We start from the raw sequence: 14647 nt of genomic DNA, 5'->3' as shown, positions 1-14647 counted from the left end.
AAAAAAGAACACAAACTCTGGCAAAAGAAATGCAAGAAGACAATAAGGGATGCTAAAAAAGAATTTGAGGAGCACATTGCTAAGAACATAAAAACCAACAACAAAAAATTCTATAAATACATTCAAAGCAGGAGACCATCTAGGAAGACAATTGGACCCTTGGATGATAAGGGAGTCAAAGGTGTACTAAAGAACGATAAGGAGATTGCAGAGAAGCTAAATGAATTCTTTGCATCTGTCTTCACAGTGGAAGATATAGGGCAGATCCCTGAACCTGAACTAACATTTGCAGGAAGGGATTCTGAGGAACTGAGACAAATAGTGGTAACGAGAGAGGAAGTTCTAAGCTTAATGGACAATATAAAAACTGACAAATCACCGGGCCCGGATGGCATCCACCCGAGAGTTCTCAAAGAACTCAAAGGTGAAATTGCTGATCTGCTAACTAAAATATGTAACTTGTCCCTCGGGTCCTCCTCCGTGCCTGAGGACTGGAAAGTGGCAAATGTAACGCCAATCTTCAAAAAGGGATCCAGAGGGATCCTGGAAATTACAGGCCAGTTAGCTTAACTTCTGTCCCTGGAAAACTGGTAGAAAGTATTATTAAAGCTAGATTAACTAAGCACATAGAAGAACAAGCCTTGCTGAAGCAGAGCCAGCATGGCTTCTGCAAGGGAAAGTCCTGTCTCAGTAACCTATTAGAATTCTTTGAGAGTGTCAACAAGCATATAGATAGAGGTGATCCAGTGGACATAGTGTACTTAGACTTTCAAAAAGCGTTTGACAAGGTACCTCACCAAAGGCTTCTGAGGAAGCTTAGGAGTCATGGAATAAGAGGAGAGGTCCTCTTGTGGATAAGAAATTGGTTAAGAAGCAGAAAGCAGAGAGTAGGAATAAACGGACAGTTCTCCCAATGGAGGGCTGTAGAAAGTGGAGTCCCTCAAGGATCGGTATTGGGACCTGTACTTTTCAACTTGTTCATTAATGACCTAGAATTAGGAGTGAGCAGTCAAGTGGCCAAGTTTGCTGACGACACTAAATTGTTCAGGGTTGTTAAAACAAAAAGGGATTGCGAAGAGCTCCAAAAAGACCTCTCCAAACTGAGTGAATGGGCAGAAAAATGGCAAATGCAATTCAATATAAACAAGTGTAAAATTATGCATATTGGGGCAAAAAATCTTAATTTCACATATACGCTCATGGGGTCTGAACTGGCGGTGACCGACCGGGAGAGAGACCTCGGGGTTGTAGTGGACAGCACGATGAAAATGTCGACCCAGTGTGCGGCAGCTGTGAAAAAGGCAAATTCCATGCTAGCGATAATTAGGAAAGGTATTGAAAATAAAACAGCCGATATCATAATGCCGTTGTATAAATCTATGGTGCGGCCACATTTGGAATACTGTGTACAGTTCTGGTCGCCTCATCTCAAAAAGGATATTCTAGAGTTGGAAAAGGTTCAGAAGAGGGCAACCAGAATGATCAAGGGGATGGAGCGACTCCCTTAGGAGGAAAGGTTGCAGCATTTGGGGCTTTTTAGTTTAGAGAAAAGACGGGTCAGAGGAGACATGATAGAAGTGTATAAAATTATGCATGGCATTGAGAAAGTGGATAGAGAAAAGTTCTTCTCCCTCTCTCATAATACTAGAACTCGTGGACATTCAAAGAAGCTGAATGTTGGAAGATTCAGGAGAGACAAAAGGAAGTACTTCTTTACTCAGCGCATAGTTAAACTATGGAATTTGCTCCCACAAGATGCAGTAATGGCCACCAGCTTGGACGGCTTTAAAAGAAGATTAGACAAATTCATGGAGGACAGGGCTATCAATGGCTACTAGCCATGATGGCTGTGCTCTGCCACCCTAGTCAGAGGCAGCATGCTTCTGAAAACCAGTTGCCGGAAGCCTCAGGAGGGGAGAGTGTTCTTGCACTCGGGTCCTGCTTGCGGGCTTCCCCCAGGCACCTGGTTGGCCACTGTGAGAACAGGATGCTGGACTAGATGGGCCACTGGCCTGATCCAGCAGGCTCTTCTTATGTTCTTATGTTCTTATGGTTAATGGTATGCGCAAAGCTCTCTTCCAACACCACATTTCAAAGGAGTTTATTTTTCTCTTATCCACTTTTTTCACTATCCAACTTTTACATCCATACATACAGATCAGGAATACCATGGTCTGAATGATCCTGACTTAGTGTTCAGTGATACATTTTTGCATTTGAGGACCTTTTCCAGTTCTCTCACAGCTACGCTCCCCAGTCCTAGCCTTCTTCTGATTTCTTGACTATTGTCTCCATTTTGGTTAATGACTGTGCTGAGGTATTGATAATCCTTGACAAGTTCAATGTCCTCATTGTCAACTTTAAAGTTACATAAATCTTCTGTTGTCATTACTTTAGTCTTTTTGACTTTCTGCTGTAGTCCTGCTTTTGTGCTTTCCTCTAACTTTCATCAGCATTCATTTCAAATCATTACTGGTTTCTGCTAGTAGTATGGTATCATCTGCATATCTTAAATTACTGATATTTCTCCCTCCAATTTTCACACCATCTTGGTCCAATCCTGCTTTCCATACTATATGTTCTGTGTATAGATTAAACAAATACGGTGATAAAATACACCCCTGTCTCACACCCTTTCCAATGGGGAACCAATCGGTTTCTCCATATTCTGTCCTTACAGTAGCCTCTTGTCCAGAGTATAGGTTGCGCATCAGGACAATCAGATGTTGTGACATCCCCATTCTTTTTAAAGCATTCCATAGTTTTTCATGATCTACATACACAGTCAAAGGCTTTGCTGTAATCTATAATGCACAGGGTGATTTCCTTCTGAAATTCCTTGGTCCGTTCCATTATCCAACGTATGTTTGTGATGTTATCTCTGGTACCTCTTCCCTTTCTAAATCCAGCTTGGACATCTGGCATTTCTCGTTCCATATATGGTAACAGCCTTTGTTGTAGAATCTTGAGCATTACTTTACTTGCATGGGATATTAAGGCAACCCCCTCACCATGTTAAGATGTGCAACCTAGAGAGGGAGGAAGTGTGATAGTAGGGACAAAATTACTCTATTAGCACAAAGAATTACAATAGCCAATACAATATTTTGCCTTTTTTCCCAACTTTCATTTCCCCTCTGGAATTAGTTACTTTATAGTACATTCCAGGCTGGTATATGGCTTCTTAGCTGTCAGTCCTGGAACCACCAATATTCCTCAAAGTCTCATTGACACACTGAGGATTGTGTTGCTGTTGAAATCTGTCCTCTTTTCCCAGGTCCATTTGTTCAGGAAAAAAGATCCCCAACACTTAACATACAGCTCTTCTGCCAGAACAGTCTAAATGGCATGATAACTGGCAGAAATTCAATAGTAGTGCTGTTTCCCTGCGGTGGGACACAGCTGTACCGGTTGGGCAGCCCATCTGTACTGAATGGAGTCGCACTTCCCCTGAAGGAGCAGATTCATAGCTTGGAGGTGTTCTTTGATCCATCTTTTGTCACTGAAGGGTCAGGTGGCCCTGCGGGCCTTTTTGTCAGTTTCAGCAGGATGAAGACAACTTGGCCACATGGACCCATGCAACAGTAACCTCTAGATTGGATTCCTGCAAAGCACTCTGTGTGGCGTTGCTCTTCAGGCTGGTTCAGCAGCTGTGGCCAGTGCAAAATGTGGCAACTGAGATGCTCAATGTGGTACGCAGATATTACACCAGTGCTAAAGGAACTGTACTGGCCACCTGTTCAGTACTGAGATGACTTTAAGATTTTATAGCTAACTTATATGGCCCTGAACAGCTATCTAACAGAGTGCTTCCTTCTGTACAATCTAGTCCATTCCCTGAGATCTTTGGAGGACACCCAATGTGTAACTCACTGATAGCATTGACTACTAGACTGGATGGATTCAAAGCCAAATCTTCCTACAAATGCTGTGTTCTCTCTCTTGGTTTATGACTCAGGTGTGTCCATCACACCCCCCTGGTTTCGTGTGAACTACTCAGGCACAGGGTTGGCCTAACCACAAAGCTGAACTGCCTTGGATGCCAAAATTCCAAGGGTGTTAGTGGCACCCACATCAGTGCCTTGGGGAGTGAAACTCTCCCTGTGTTTTTTAAGGAGATGTACCGAGGTGACGTAGTCACTCAAGGAGCTGGGTCATGTACACTTGAGGTATATTTTTAAGACCCACCTCCTTCTTACGATTGTCATTTGTTTTAAAACTGTTTTTAATGTGGTGTTTTCAATTGTTGTGGCCTCCCCTAGGACCTTAGGGTGAAGGGCAGGTGATAAACCAAAATAATAATGATAACAATAATATTATCTCTTGGGGTCATGATAAAAATAAGGAATGGGCAATCTAAGACCTGAGCAGCTGAACATAGCCCTCCACTAACCTCTGTCTGGTCTTAGGACTCTTCATAGAATCATAGAATAGTAGAGTTGGAAGGGGCCTATAAGGCCATCAAGTCCAACTCCCTGCTCAATGCAGGAATCCAAATCAAAGCATTCCTGACAGATGGCTGTCCAACTTGAGCCCATTATTCTGTGTCCTGCACTCTGGGACAATTGAGAAGAGATCCCGGCCCTCCTTTGTGTGGCAACCTTTCATGTACTTGAAGATTGCTATCATATCTTCCCTCAGTCTTCTCTTCTCCAGGCTAAACATGCCCAGTTTAGCTTTCATAGGCCATGCCCCTTCCTAGACCACACCCTCTATCCTCAAGCCACACCCCTCACTGCTCTTGCTCAGTGCCCTGCTTGAGAGCTTTTTCCTGGCTGCCTGGGCTGTGATCATGCCTTTTGCTTGTCTGGATGGATGGAGTGAGAGTGTGTCTAGAAACCTCTGACTTCTATCAGAGTCATATTAGTAGCTCTACCCACTGTTGCCTCTGGGCCCGCCCACCACTGAGATATGGCCCCTGGGTTGTTGTCTGTGAGGTAATGTGGCTCCAGGCTAGGTTCTTTATCCCTGACAAATGCCCTTTCTGATCTCCGCTAGTTACCTGGGGCATGGACCCCCAGTTTGATAGGGAAGGAAGTGTGGAAACAATAGATATCAGAGATGAAAATTAAGACATAATATCACTTCCATTTCTTGCCGATTTAGCGTGCTGTTGCTATGTAGCTTGGTATACAACAGAGAGGAAGGATTTGTAACTTGTCTAAGGCAGAAAAAAACATCCCAGGCCAATCCTGGCCCAGTGAATACTACCTTTTCTTTCTTCATATCAAACGCTGGGGGAAAAAGGTGTCACTGACCGGCAACCTTTTGTGTTTTCCCAGTGACTGTCAAACTCTCCTATCAATTCTACAGGTCTCTCCCAAAAGGCTCAATAAAGCAAGAGTCCCCATGAGTTCAACCACTCCTAATGCTAACAAAATATTTAATTAGGGCTGCCTTTTATTCTTTGATGTTCTTCCATGTTTGCTGAAGGGAATGGTTTTTATTTTCAGCGCTTGACACATAGTACCTGGCCTAACTTCTTTCTGGAGCCAAGTTCTTATGTAAAAAGGCCACCACGTGACCTTTCAGAGCAATTGGGTAGAATGCATTTCCTCCTCTCCCTTTTCAAAGCAGTGCAATGTAAATATCTGCAGAATAATCAGCAAGATAGGATTGTGTGTATTTCTCAGATGCATCAGACAAGAAGAACCCCAAAGAACTCAATATCCTAAAAATCTTTAATTAAAAACAAATACAATCACGTTTCTAGCCCTTAAGACTATAGAAAAACTAGCAAGAAAGTGCTTGAGGGGGCTATAGGAGGATTTCCTTTGGCGAAAGGCCACTAGCTTTCCTCCTTCCCCATTTATTCTGTGATTGTATATGTTGTAAACCACTCTAAGACCCTCCATGGTGCAGAGTGGTAAGCGGTGGTAACGCAGCCAAAGCTCTGCTCATGGGCGGAGTTCGATTCCAACGGAAGGAGGAAGTCGAATCTCTGGTAAAAGGGGTCGAGGTCCACTCAGCCTTCCATCCATCCGGCACATGCTGGGGTGTAAAGAAAGACCGGGGAAGGAACTGGCAATCCCACCCCATATATACAGTCTGCCTAGTAAATGTCACAAGACGTCACCCTAAGAGTCGGAAACGACTCGCACTACAAGTGCGGGGACACCTTTACCTTTTTAAACCACTTTAATTTTTTTTAATGAATACTGGTATATAAATATTTTTTATAAATGAATGAATAAATAAATTTAGGCTGCAAACTTATATCTACCTGACTGGAAGCAAGCCCCGTTAAAGTCAGTGGGACTTACTTCTTCTTAATTATTTTTATTTATTTATTTATTTATAGCACTTGTATACTGCCCCATAGCCGAAGCTCTTTGGGCAGTTTACAGCAATCAAAAACATTAAAACAAATATACAATTTAAAACACATATTTTAAAAACAATTTAAAACAATTTTAAATTTAAAACAATATAAAAACAATTTATATAATAATTTGTTATTATTGTTGTTATTATTATTACTTGCTTCTGAACGTATACAGTTTTGTACAGTTAAAGAGCAGTAGTCCAAATCCGCCAAGCAAACTTGCCTTGCCTAATTTAGACAGGCTGCACAATCCAGCCTCTTTCAACAGACTTTGGCTGACAGCCAGAATTGCAGGAAGTTCTGGATTGCAGCAATCTGAAGCAATTTGAGCTATGGACAGCTGTTTCAAGTGGGATCAGGGCTCCACATGCATGCAAGTTTGTTTTTATTACATTGTTGGCATCAAAATATCAGCCTGCGTCCCTCCTCATTTAATCCTAATTTACCCTTTTTGTGGAAAATTCAATAAGATGCTTTTTATTTGTCGCCCAAGATCCACTTGTGATATCTGAGCTGACTGTTTGCAGTACTAAGCACCAAGCTGTGTACAAAAGAGTAGTGATTGTCTTTGTATTCTGGTCTACCAGATTCAGATTTGTTTATATGTATCTAGTCATCCGAAGATCACAAAAACAAAGGTTTAACGGTATGAAAGTGACACAGGGTAAAGTCAACAGAAGTGAACTCAAACCCAGATCAAACTGCTGAAAATAATGAATTTTTCTGGCACATCACAACAGGCCCCTTTAAAAAAGGTTGTTTCTCTTTAACAAGTATGAAGACGACATACAATGGGTTGAAATAAAAGGAATTTATGCAAATCTAAATGTGAAAGAGCATAAAACAAACTTAACAATCTGAATCACTCCAGGAAGACACAGGGCCAAAAATCAATGGGAAGTTTGGAACCCAAGATTAAAAAAAACAAAGCAAGGAGATGACCCTCAAAAGGTGCAGAAGAAAAGCATGCTTTTGTCTGTGAAAGCACTCCAATTTACACTTGTTCTGGAGAGCCCCCAAAGACAAAGGAACTCATTCCAGAGTCATAGAAGTGATTATGGCCTCTGATGAAAAGTCCTTACATTACAACTGTAATTTTTACAACTGTAATTTTTGTTTTAATCATCACACTTATCTTCATTTGTATATAGAACCATCTTTAAGGGGGAGGGGACCCACAAACAGGTAAAGAACAGTTGCAAAACAACTCTGGGGACCAGGGAAGTGACACTCTTGTTATTTAGGCTTGTAAATTGCTTGTTACCTGAAGGTTTCCAAGTGACTTACAGCACATTAAAAACATAAAAATACATAATACTATATTTAAAAAATCCTAGACCAAACAACCCCTATAGCACCCACAGGAAGCTTGCCACCACACACTGATAACAAAACATCATCATCTCAGTTTATCAAATGCCTGGGGAGGGGGGGAATAAATCTTTACCTGGCACTGAAAAGATGTCAGTGAAGGAGCCAGGCGGTCCCCACTGGGGGGAGCATTCCACAGATAGACAGCCACAACTAAAAAGGCCCTCTCCCTTGTCACCATCCTCTGAGCTTCCCTCAAAGGGGGGACCTGGAGAAAGGCCTCAGAAGAAGATCTAAAGGGTTCAGGTAGGTTCATGACAAGAGAGGGGTTCCAGAAGATTTTGGGGTCCTGAGCCATAAAGAGTGTTATAGGTCAAAACCAGCCTTTTGGATTGGGCTCAGAAGCATTTGGGCAGCCAGTGTAACTGGAACAGGATTGGTCAGCAATAGAGAAACAATAGATGCCTTCCACAGCCAGTCCCCTGCCCCCCCGGCTAAAATCTTTATAAAACCCTATGTTAAAATTTTGCAGAACTGTCCCCCCCACCCCTTAAACTTATTGCAAGAAAGTGTGGAAAAAGTCTATTTGTTCTGAGGGCACTGACAGTGCTCACAAACCCACCTCTTCACTCTAGACACATCTGCGCCATACATTTAAATCACATGGCTTCCCCCAAAGAATCCTGGGAACTGCAGCAGACCCGTCACAGAGCTACGATTCTCAGCACTGCACTTCCCAGGATTCTTTGGAGGAAGCCGTGTGCTTTTCCTTTATGTCGTGGATGCGACCACAGCACAATTCTACGACCTATCTACGCAGAAGTATGCCCCTGCAGCGTTCACTAAAAGCTAAAATGATGAAACTGAGGTTATCATACTTTGGACACATAATGAGAAGACATGATTCATTAGAAAAGACCATAATGCTGGGAAAAACAGAAGGGAGTAGAAAAAGAGGAAGGCCAAACAAGAGATGGATGGATTCCACAAAGGAAGCCACAGACCTGAACTTACAAGATCTGAACAGGGTGGTTTATGACAGATGCTATTGGAGGTCACTGATTCATAGGGTCACCATACGTCGTAATCGACTTGAAGGCAATAACAACAACAAACTCCCAGGTAAATGTGTGCTGCCTTGCAGCCTTAAAATCTTATGTCTGTCTCCACTCGAACAAACGAAAAGAATGGTGATGTGCACCGTGGCGTGTATGCACATTCCTAAACAGCTCTGGCTTCAGTTTCTGTGAAAGCAAACCCTTTGCAACCAAACAGCTGTCTTTCCAAGAAGCGTTTGCCAAAATTATATTTCGGGTACCATTTATGTCTAGCTCCCCTGTCAGAAACCAGCCCTCTTGAGGATATCAGACTCTATGCAACTGCCTTTTAGAAGATGAGTCACCCTAGCTGAAGGTTCAAGACCGGAAGCCCACCCTGAGAAAGGCCTCGTGCCCCCCATCCCCTCTCATTCTCCCCTATCCTCCATGCTCAACAGTTGCGAGGGAAGTTACAAGGCAAGCATGGGAAACACTTTTCAGCTTGAGGGCCACATTCCTTTCCAGGCAACTTTCCAAGGGCCAGGCACCACTGATGAGAGAGGCCAGAGGCAAATGTGGGAGGAGCAACAAATGTAAAGTTTCTACATCCTAGGCTCTCCAGGTGTTCTCGGGCCAGTCGCTGTGTCTCAGCCTAACCTACCTCACAGGGTTGCTGTGAAGATAAAACTGAGAGGTAGGAGACACCACCTTGAGCTCCTTGGAGGAAAGGTGAGATATAAACGCAACAATAGGGTGAACTTTTATCCTTGACAGGTAGGGAATGTTCTAAAAGTATGAGATTTCAAAGATGCAGCCGCCATCACCCTATATAACTCAAAGTGCTACGTAATGGATCAGTTTCCGTAGGGGTTAGCTGTCTTGGCCTGTTGTAGCAAAAAGAACCCCAGCAACACAGAGACTTGCGTCACTTTAAAGACTAATCAATATATTGTGGCTTAGGCTTAATAATAAACATGGTCCACATTGACAGATGGGCAAAGTGTTATCCTGGACCGCTGTGCATGTGGTTGGGGGCGGGGAGCGTAAACAGTGAGGTCAGGAGGAAATGAACGGCAGGAAAGTGCGGGAGGTGATAATTGGGTTATTAGCAGTGGCCATTCACAAAAGGCAGTGGTTGTTGATAACACAGAGATCCTGGCATGGAGAAGCCAATCAACACATTAGTGTTTTTTTTTTAAAAAAACTTTCTTCCAATTCACTCCACAAATGATATCATTGAACCTCCTGATGAATAGTAATACAAAAATTGGTGTCTTGTTGCACTTTCCCTTTGAACTCCCTTTCCTGAAAGATCCCAGAAAAAGTTTAAAGAGTGTCCTTGGAGGTTGAAATGTTTCCCCAACTTTTGGACATTTCCACATCTGATGTCAGATTTGTGCCCGTTCTACGTGGAGACTGGCCTCTTTGCCCTATGTAAATGGACTGCCTTCAAGTCGATTCCTATGAATAGGGTTTTCATGGCAAGCGGTATTCAGAGGTGCTTTACTGCCTCCCTCTGAGGCTGAAAGGCAGTGACTGGCCCAAAGTCACCCAGTGAGCTTCATGGCTGTGTGGGGATTCGAACCCTGGTCTCCCAGGTCATAGTCCAACACCTTAACCACTACACCACAAGGGCTTTATTGGCAGAATGCAGATTGCTTTGCCATCAAGAGAAGGACCAGTGGCGGCTGGTGCCCACTGGGACTGGTGGGGCGGAAGGCCGGGAGCCCAACAGTAAGAGAGCTACCTGGTTAAGTAAGAAGGTAGACAGGAGGGGGCTGACTGAGTGCAGACTGTGGTTGGTGGGGCGCTACTCCATTTGCTCTAATAGACTACCCACCACTGAAAAGAACCACTCTGCTTGCAAGCACACCATTGCCTTAATGTGGATCTCACCCTTCCTCTCCACATCCAACCATATGCCTGTGCCTTTTGACATCACAACTGCAGTAGCTGCTGGTCCATCAACCTCAGTTTGTCCTCATCCGGCCTTCACCTGCCTGCCTTCTTCCTTCCAGCCAGTCCAGGCGGTGGCTCTGGCGGCCAGCTTCGTCCCTTTCAGTCTCAATGCTGCCCTTGCAAAACTCAGAGAGGAGCAGGATGGGGACAAAACTAGAATGAGTTGGCTCTGCTTGTCACTGGCTCTGGCTCCTCCTCCTGGTGGGCTCCCTGCTGTCTGCCCCGCCAGTCCCAAACAGGCCCCAGGCACCCCTGCTGCCTCTGATGCTGGAGGCAGAGCATAGCCATCCTGGCTAGTAGCTGTTAATAGCCCTATCCTCCATGAATTTGCCTAATCCTCTTTTAAAGCCATGTGAGTTGGGGGGGGCATTGCTACCGCCTCTCAGGGGCTTCCATTAAAACTTTGCAGTGAAGATGGTGCAGAAAAAGGAAAGAGTTTGGCAGTAGTACTGGGGAAAAGACTTGGCCCAGTATGATACTGGTCATGCAGTAGACAGGGAGCAGCCACATAAAAGCAACCCTTCCTTGCAAGCATCAGTGTAAAGTCCCCCTCTGATTATCTGCTACACTCCTTCCTTGTTGCTGGAGTTGTGTTGCGATAGGCGAGCCTTCAAAGCCTTCTGTGATGTTGCTGTCAGCCAATAATTTGTTTGCTTTGGAAGAACCCGTGATCAGCGCATGCATCTAATATCATGTGTCTCCAGCCCTGGTAATGCCGTTTTTTTCCCCACCACAAGTTAGTAGTCCAAAGAAATCCCTCTCTTCTTTCTTTCCGCTCTAAAACAGGGACAGGTGTTTGTACAACAATATATATGACAAAGCATAAAGCACTATCATGAAAATGAGTGGCTGATCAAGAAAAAGTAAATGGCTGCAGAGGCCTGTCAGTATAAAAAAGGTCTTCAAGAGATGCCTGAAAGTCAATAGCAAAATCTCTGCCAGAAAAGGGTTCCACAGCATAGGACCAGCAGCATTCTGATCAGGAGTCCAGCATGGGGCTCCCTCCCAGGGCTCTGCCCCAGGCCCCCACGCCCACCCCCTGAGGTCAGAAAAGCAGCGGTGGCTGACGCCCATTGGGACTGGTAGGGCGGAGACCAAAAATAGGTGGAGCCAGAGCCAATGACAGGCACATCCTCTCCCTGACTGGCTGTAAGTAAGAAGGCAGGCAGGTAAAGGATTGCAGAGAAGGAGCTCTCAGGCACCTCCCCTACAACCATGCAGGGCCGCGACATCTGCCTGCACACCCCACCTACCTCTCCGGTTGTAGTGAATGCTTGCCACACATCAACCAAGATGGCGGTGAAGGCATCAGCCCCTTAGGGAAGCCTCGGCCACCATTTTGGTAGATTGGAGGCATGCGTGGGCAGCACCAGCATTTACTGCAGCGGGAGAGGTAGGTGCAGGCGGGCACCGTGGGCCTGGGGCAGGCTGGTGCCCATTGGCCCAGTCATGCCTGGCGCCGGCCTTGGGTAGAGCATTCACTTTTCATGCAGAAGGTCCCGGGTTCAATCCCCAATGGCATCTCCAGGTCGGGCTGGGAATATCCCCTTCCTGAAACCTTCCTGTCAGCCGGTGTAGACAATACTTGATGCCCTGGGCTCCTTCGGGTGGAAGGGCGGGATATAAAATTCAACACAGAAAATTAAAACATAAAGACTGAGCTAGAATGGGCAAAAGTCTGCCTCGACATGAGGCCAGTTTCCTTTATTCCGCTGGATTTGCTGACCTTTTGAGGCTGCACAGAGTCATGCAACATAAACACTTCCTGTCTGCCAGAGCTGGATCACGCTCGCTGCTCATTCACTCCCCCTCCACCCAAGGCAGAAACTCCTGACCTCCGCACCTGCCCACTTGTAAATCTACAGCCTTGCCCTGTGTGGGGCACCTCAAGCTGCCCGGCAATTAGAAATAAATTGCCGGTTGTAAATTGGGAGTTAATGGAAACCCAGGCAGGTTCCCAGGAAAAAAACACCTGACAGGTTATCAGAGTCTTTCATTAACTCAGTATCTTCGGGAGAAAGAGTTCTTATTTCACCCTAATGACTGGGCTCCACCGTGCTGCACACAGCCCTTTTTTCCTGTCTTTCTATGTTCTGCTCAGGAGAACGTGCAGCCACTGAATGAAGCGGAGAGGAGGAATCTCAGGCCCAAGGTGGGTGGGCAACAGGGAATGTGTGGTGTAGTGGTTAGAGTGTCAATATAAGGCAGCTTCCTATGTCCCTGTCCAGGGCTATATATAAAAGGTTGTCTTCAACTAAGTTACACTCAGTGTAGACCCGCTGGAATGAATGCACCCGTGTTAGTCACATCCTTTAATTTCAGTTTGTCTCCTCTGAGTAGGAGTAACATTGGACATAACACCAGCTCTAGTCTAAAACTAAACAATGTAGATGAGCCAAGGACAAAACCCTGGCAGTGACTGGCCCTTTGCTAGTAGATAAAAATTGTTTCTGGAGTTCGATCACGATGGTGATCGTGGCAAACAGACATGAGATGTACTGATGCTATCTCAGCCTGGGGACCATTGTCTGGAGGGCGATCAGCCTGTCTCCATCTCCCTGCCGCCAGGAGCTTGAACAATGACTCTGGCTATGTACACACAGTATATTTAAGGCACATAACTCCCCCCCCCAAAATCCTGGGAACTGTAGTTTATCCCTCAGAGAGCTACAATTCCCAGCACCCTTAACAAATTACAGTTCCCAGGATCCCTTGCGGGGGGAATAATGGACTTTAAAGGTATGGTGGGTATGTAAGCAGCCCCTGACTCTGGGCAGATCCACACCATTCATTTGAAGCACATCCAACGCACATTTAAAGCACATAGCTTCCCCCAAAGAATTCTGGGAACTGTGGTTTCCCCTTCACAGAGCTACAATTCCCAGATACTTATATAAATATTTCTTCATACTATGTCCCTGATGTTTTGGTGTATATCTCGGGAACCAGACCACCTAGAAACTTAATTTTTTAAAAAATTGAAGCTGAGAGTCTGGAGATTAAGGGGTGCTAGCCCGAGAGCCAGAGGGGCCCCCCAAAAACTGGAGACTCCGGCCAAAATACAGAGACCTGGTAACTCTATTATTAGCAGAGCATTTAGTTCACCCTCCTTCAAGGCTGTGGTCCCTGTTTAATCCCCATTTAGACATTCTTTTTCTTTCTCAGATCCACACTACAGAACTGGGTCTGAGCTGTTTCTCCCCCCAACACTTAGCTGCAGGGCATCATCCTCTCTATGCTCTGATGGGCATTGCATGCCAGAGAATGGAGAGCTCTTCCCAGCCATCAAGGAACATTAACACTCCTTTGTTCCTCATTCAAGCAACCCTTTAGGCAAAGCCATCCTGACAGGCCCCTTTAAAGTAATCCTGGTGGTCCAGACTTTTACGATAATTCTTTATATGGTAGCAGGGTGGTGGTGGTGGAGATACAAATCCTTTACCACTTACCCCTTCCCTGGCCAAGGAGGTCAGCGTTCTCTCAGAGCCTTTCTGCATTTTCATGCGCGAGGAACAGAAAGGTTTTGCGTGGAGGAAGAAAAGACCAAGAAGAGATTATGTTGATGTCCTTTCTGCACGTTGGCTCGGTGCAAGACCCTGATTGCTTAACAGGTTGCTTCTGCCCTCTTGGACCTTGGAGTAGCCCTTCTTCAGCTTCCAGGAGGCAACAGACAGAGCAAATCTTTTTTTTTTGCCAAGCATAATGCGCCACAGCTTCTCAGCTCCTTTGGAAAGTAAAGAGTGGGTGCAGCTGGACTTGGCCACTGGAAGAGAGCTGGCTCCTTTCCGTGGCTGCTTGTCAGGGCTGTTGTGCAGAGACACAGGCGGTTAGAGAAGATAGTTGTGGGGATGGGAAAGGGAGAGCATGACCTTAACCCGCCCTAACAGCAGGGAGGTGTCTCCTTAGATCAGCCTTTCCCAACCAGTGTGCCTCCAGATGTTGTTGGACCACAACTCCCATCAGCCTCAGCCAGCATTGCCAATGGTCAGGAAAGATGGGAATTGTGGTCCAACAA

General features: G+C 45.2%; 1 protein-coding gene across 4 annotated transcripts in view; it reads right to left on the bottom strand.

Annotated features, from left to right (window-relative positions):
* Positions 1-14543, bottom strand: part of LOC133372516 (solute carrier family 2, facilitated glucose transporter member 5-like) — an 87907-nt gene extending 73364 nt beyond the window's left edge. For 3 of the 4 annotated variants that reach the window (XM_061601256.1, XM_061601255.1, XM_061601257.1), the window contains exon 1: positions 14082-14543. In XM_061601256.1, coding sequence (XP_061457240.1) covers positions 14082-14135 — 54 coding nt within the window. In that variant the 5' untranslated portion in view covers positions 14136-14543. The remainder of the gene's footprint in view (positions 1-14081) is intronic. The other variant, XM_061601260.1, reaches the window with a different exon arrangement.
* Positions 14544-14647: the final 104 nt, after the last annotated feature.

The sequence above is a fragment of the Rhineura floridana genome, chromosome 18, assembly GCF_030035675.1.
Source record: "Rhineura floridana isolate rRhiFlo1 chromosome 18, rRhiFlo1.hap2, whole genome shotgun sequence".
Lineage (NCBI taxonomy): Eukaryota > Metazoa > Chordata > Lepidosauria > Squamata > Rhineuridae > Rhineura > Rhineura floridana.
This window is presented reverse-complemented; position numbering and strand designations above follow the sequence as displayed.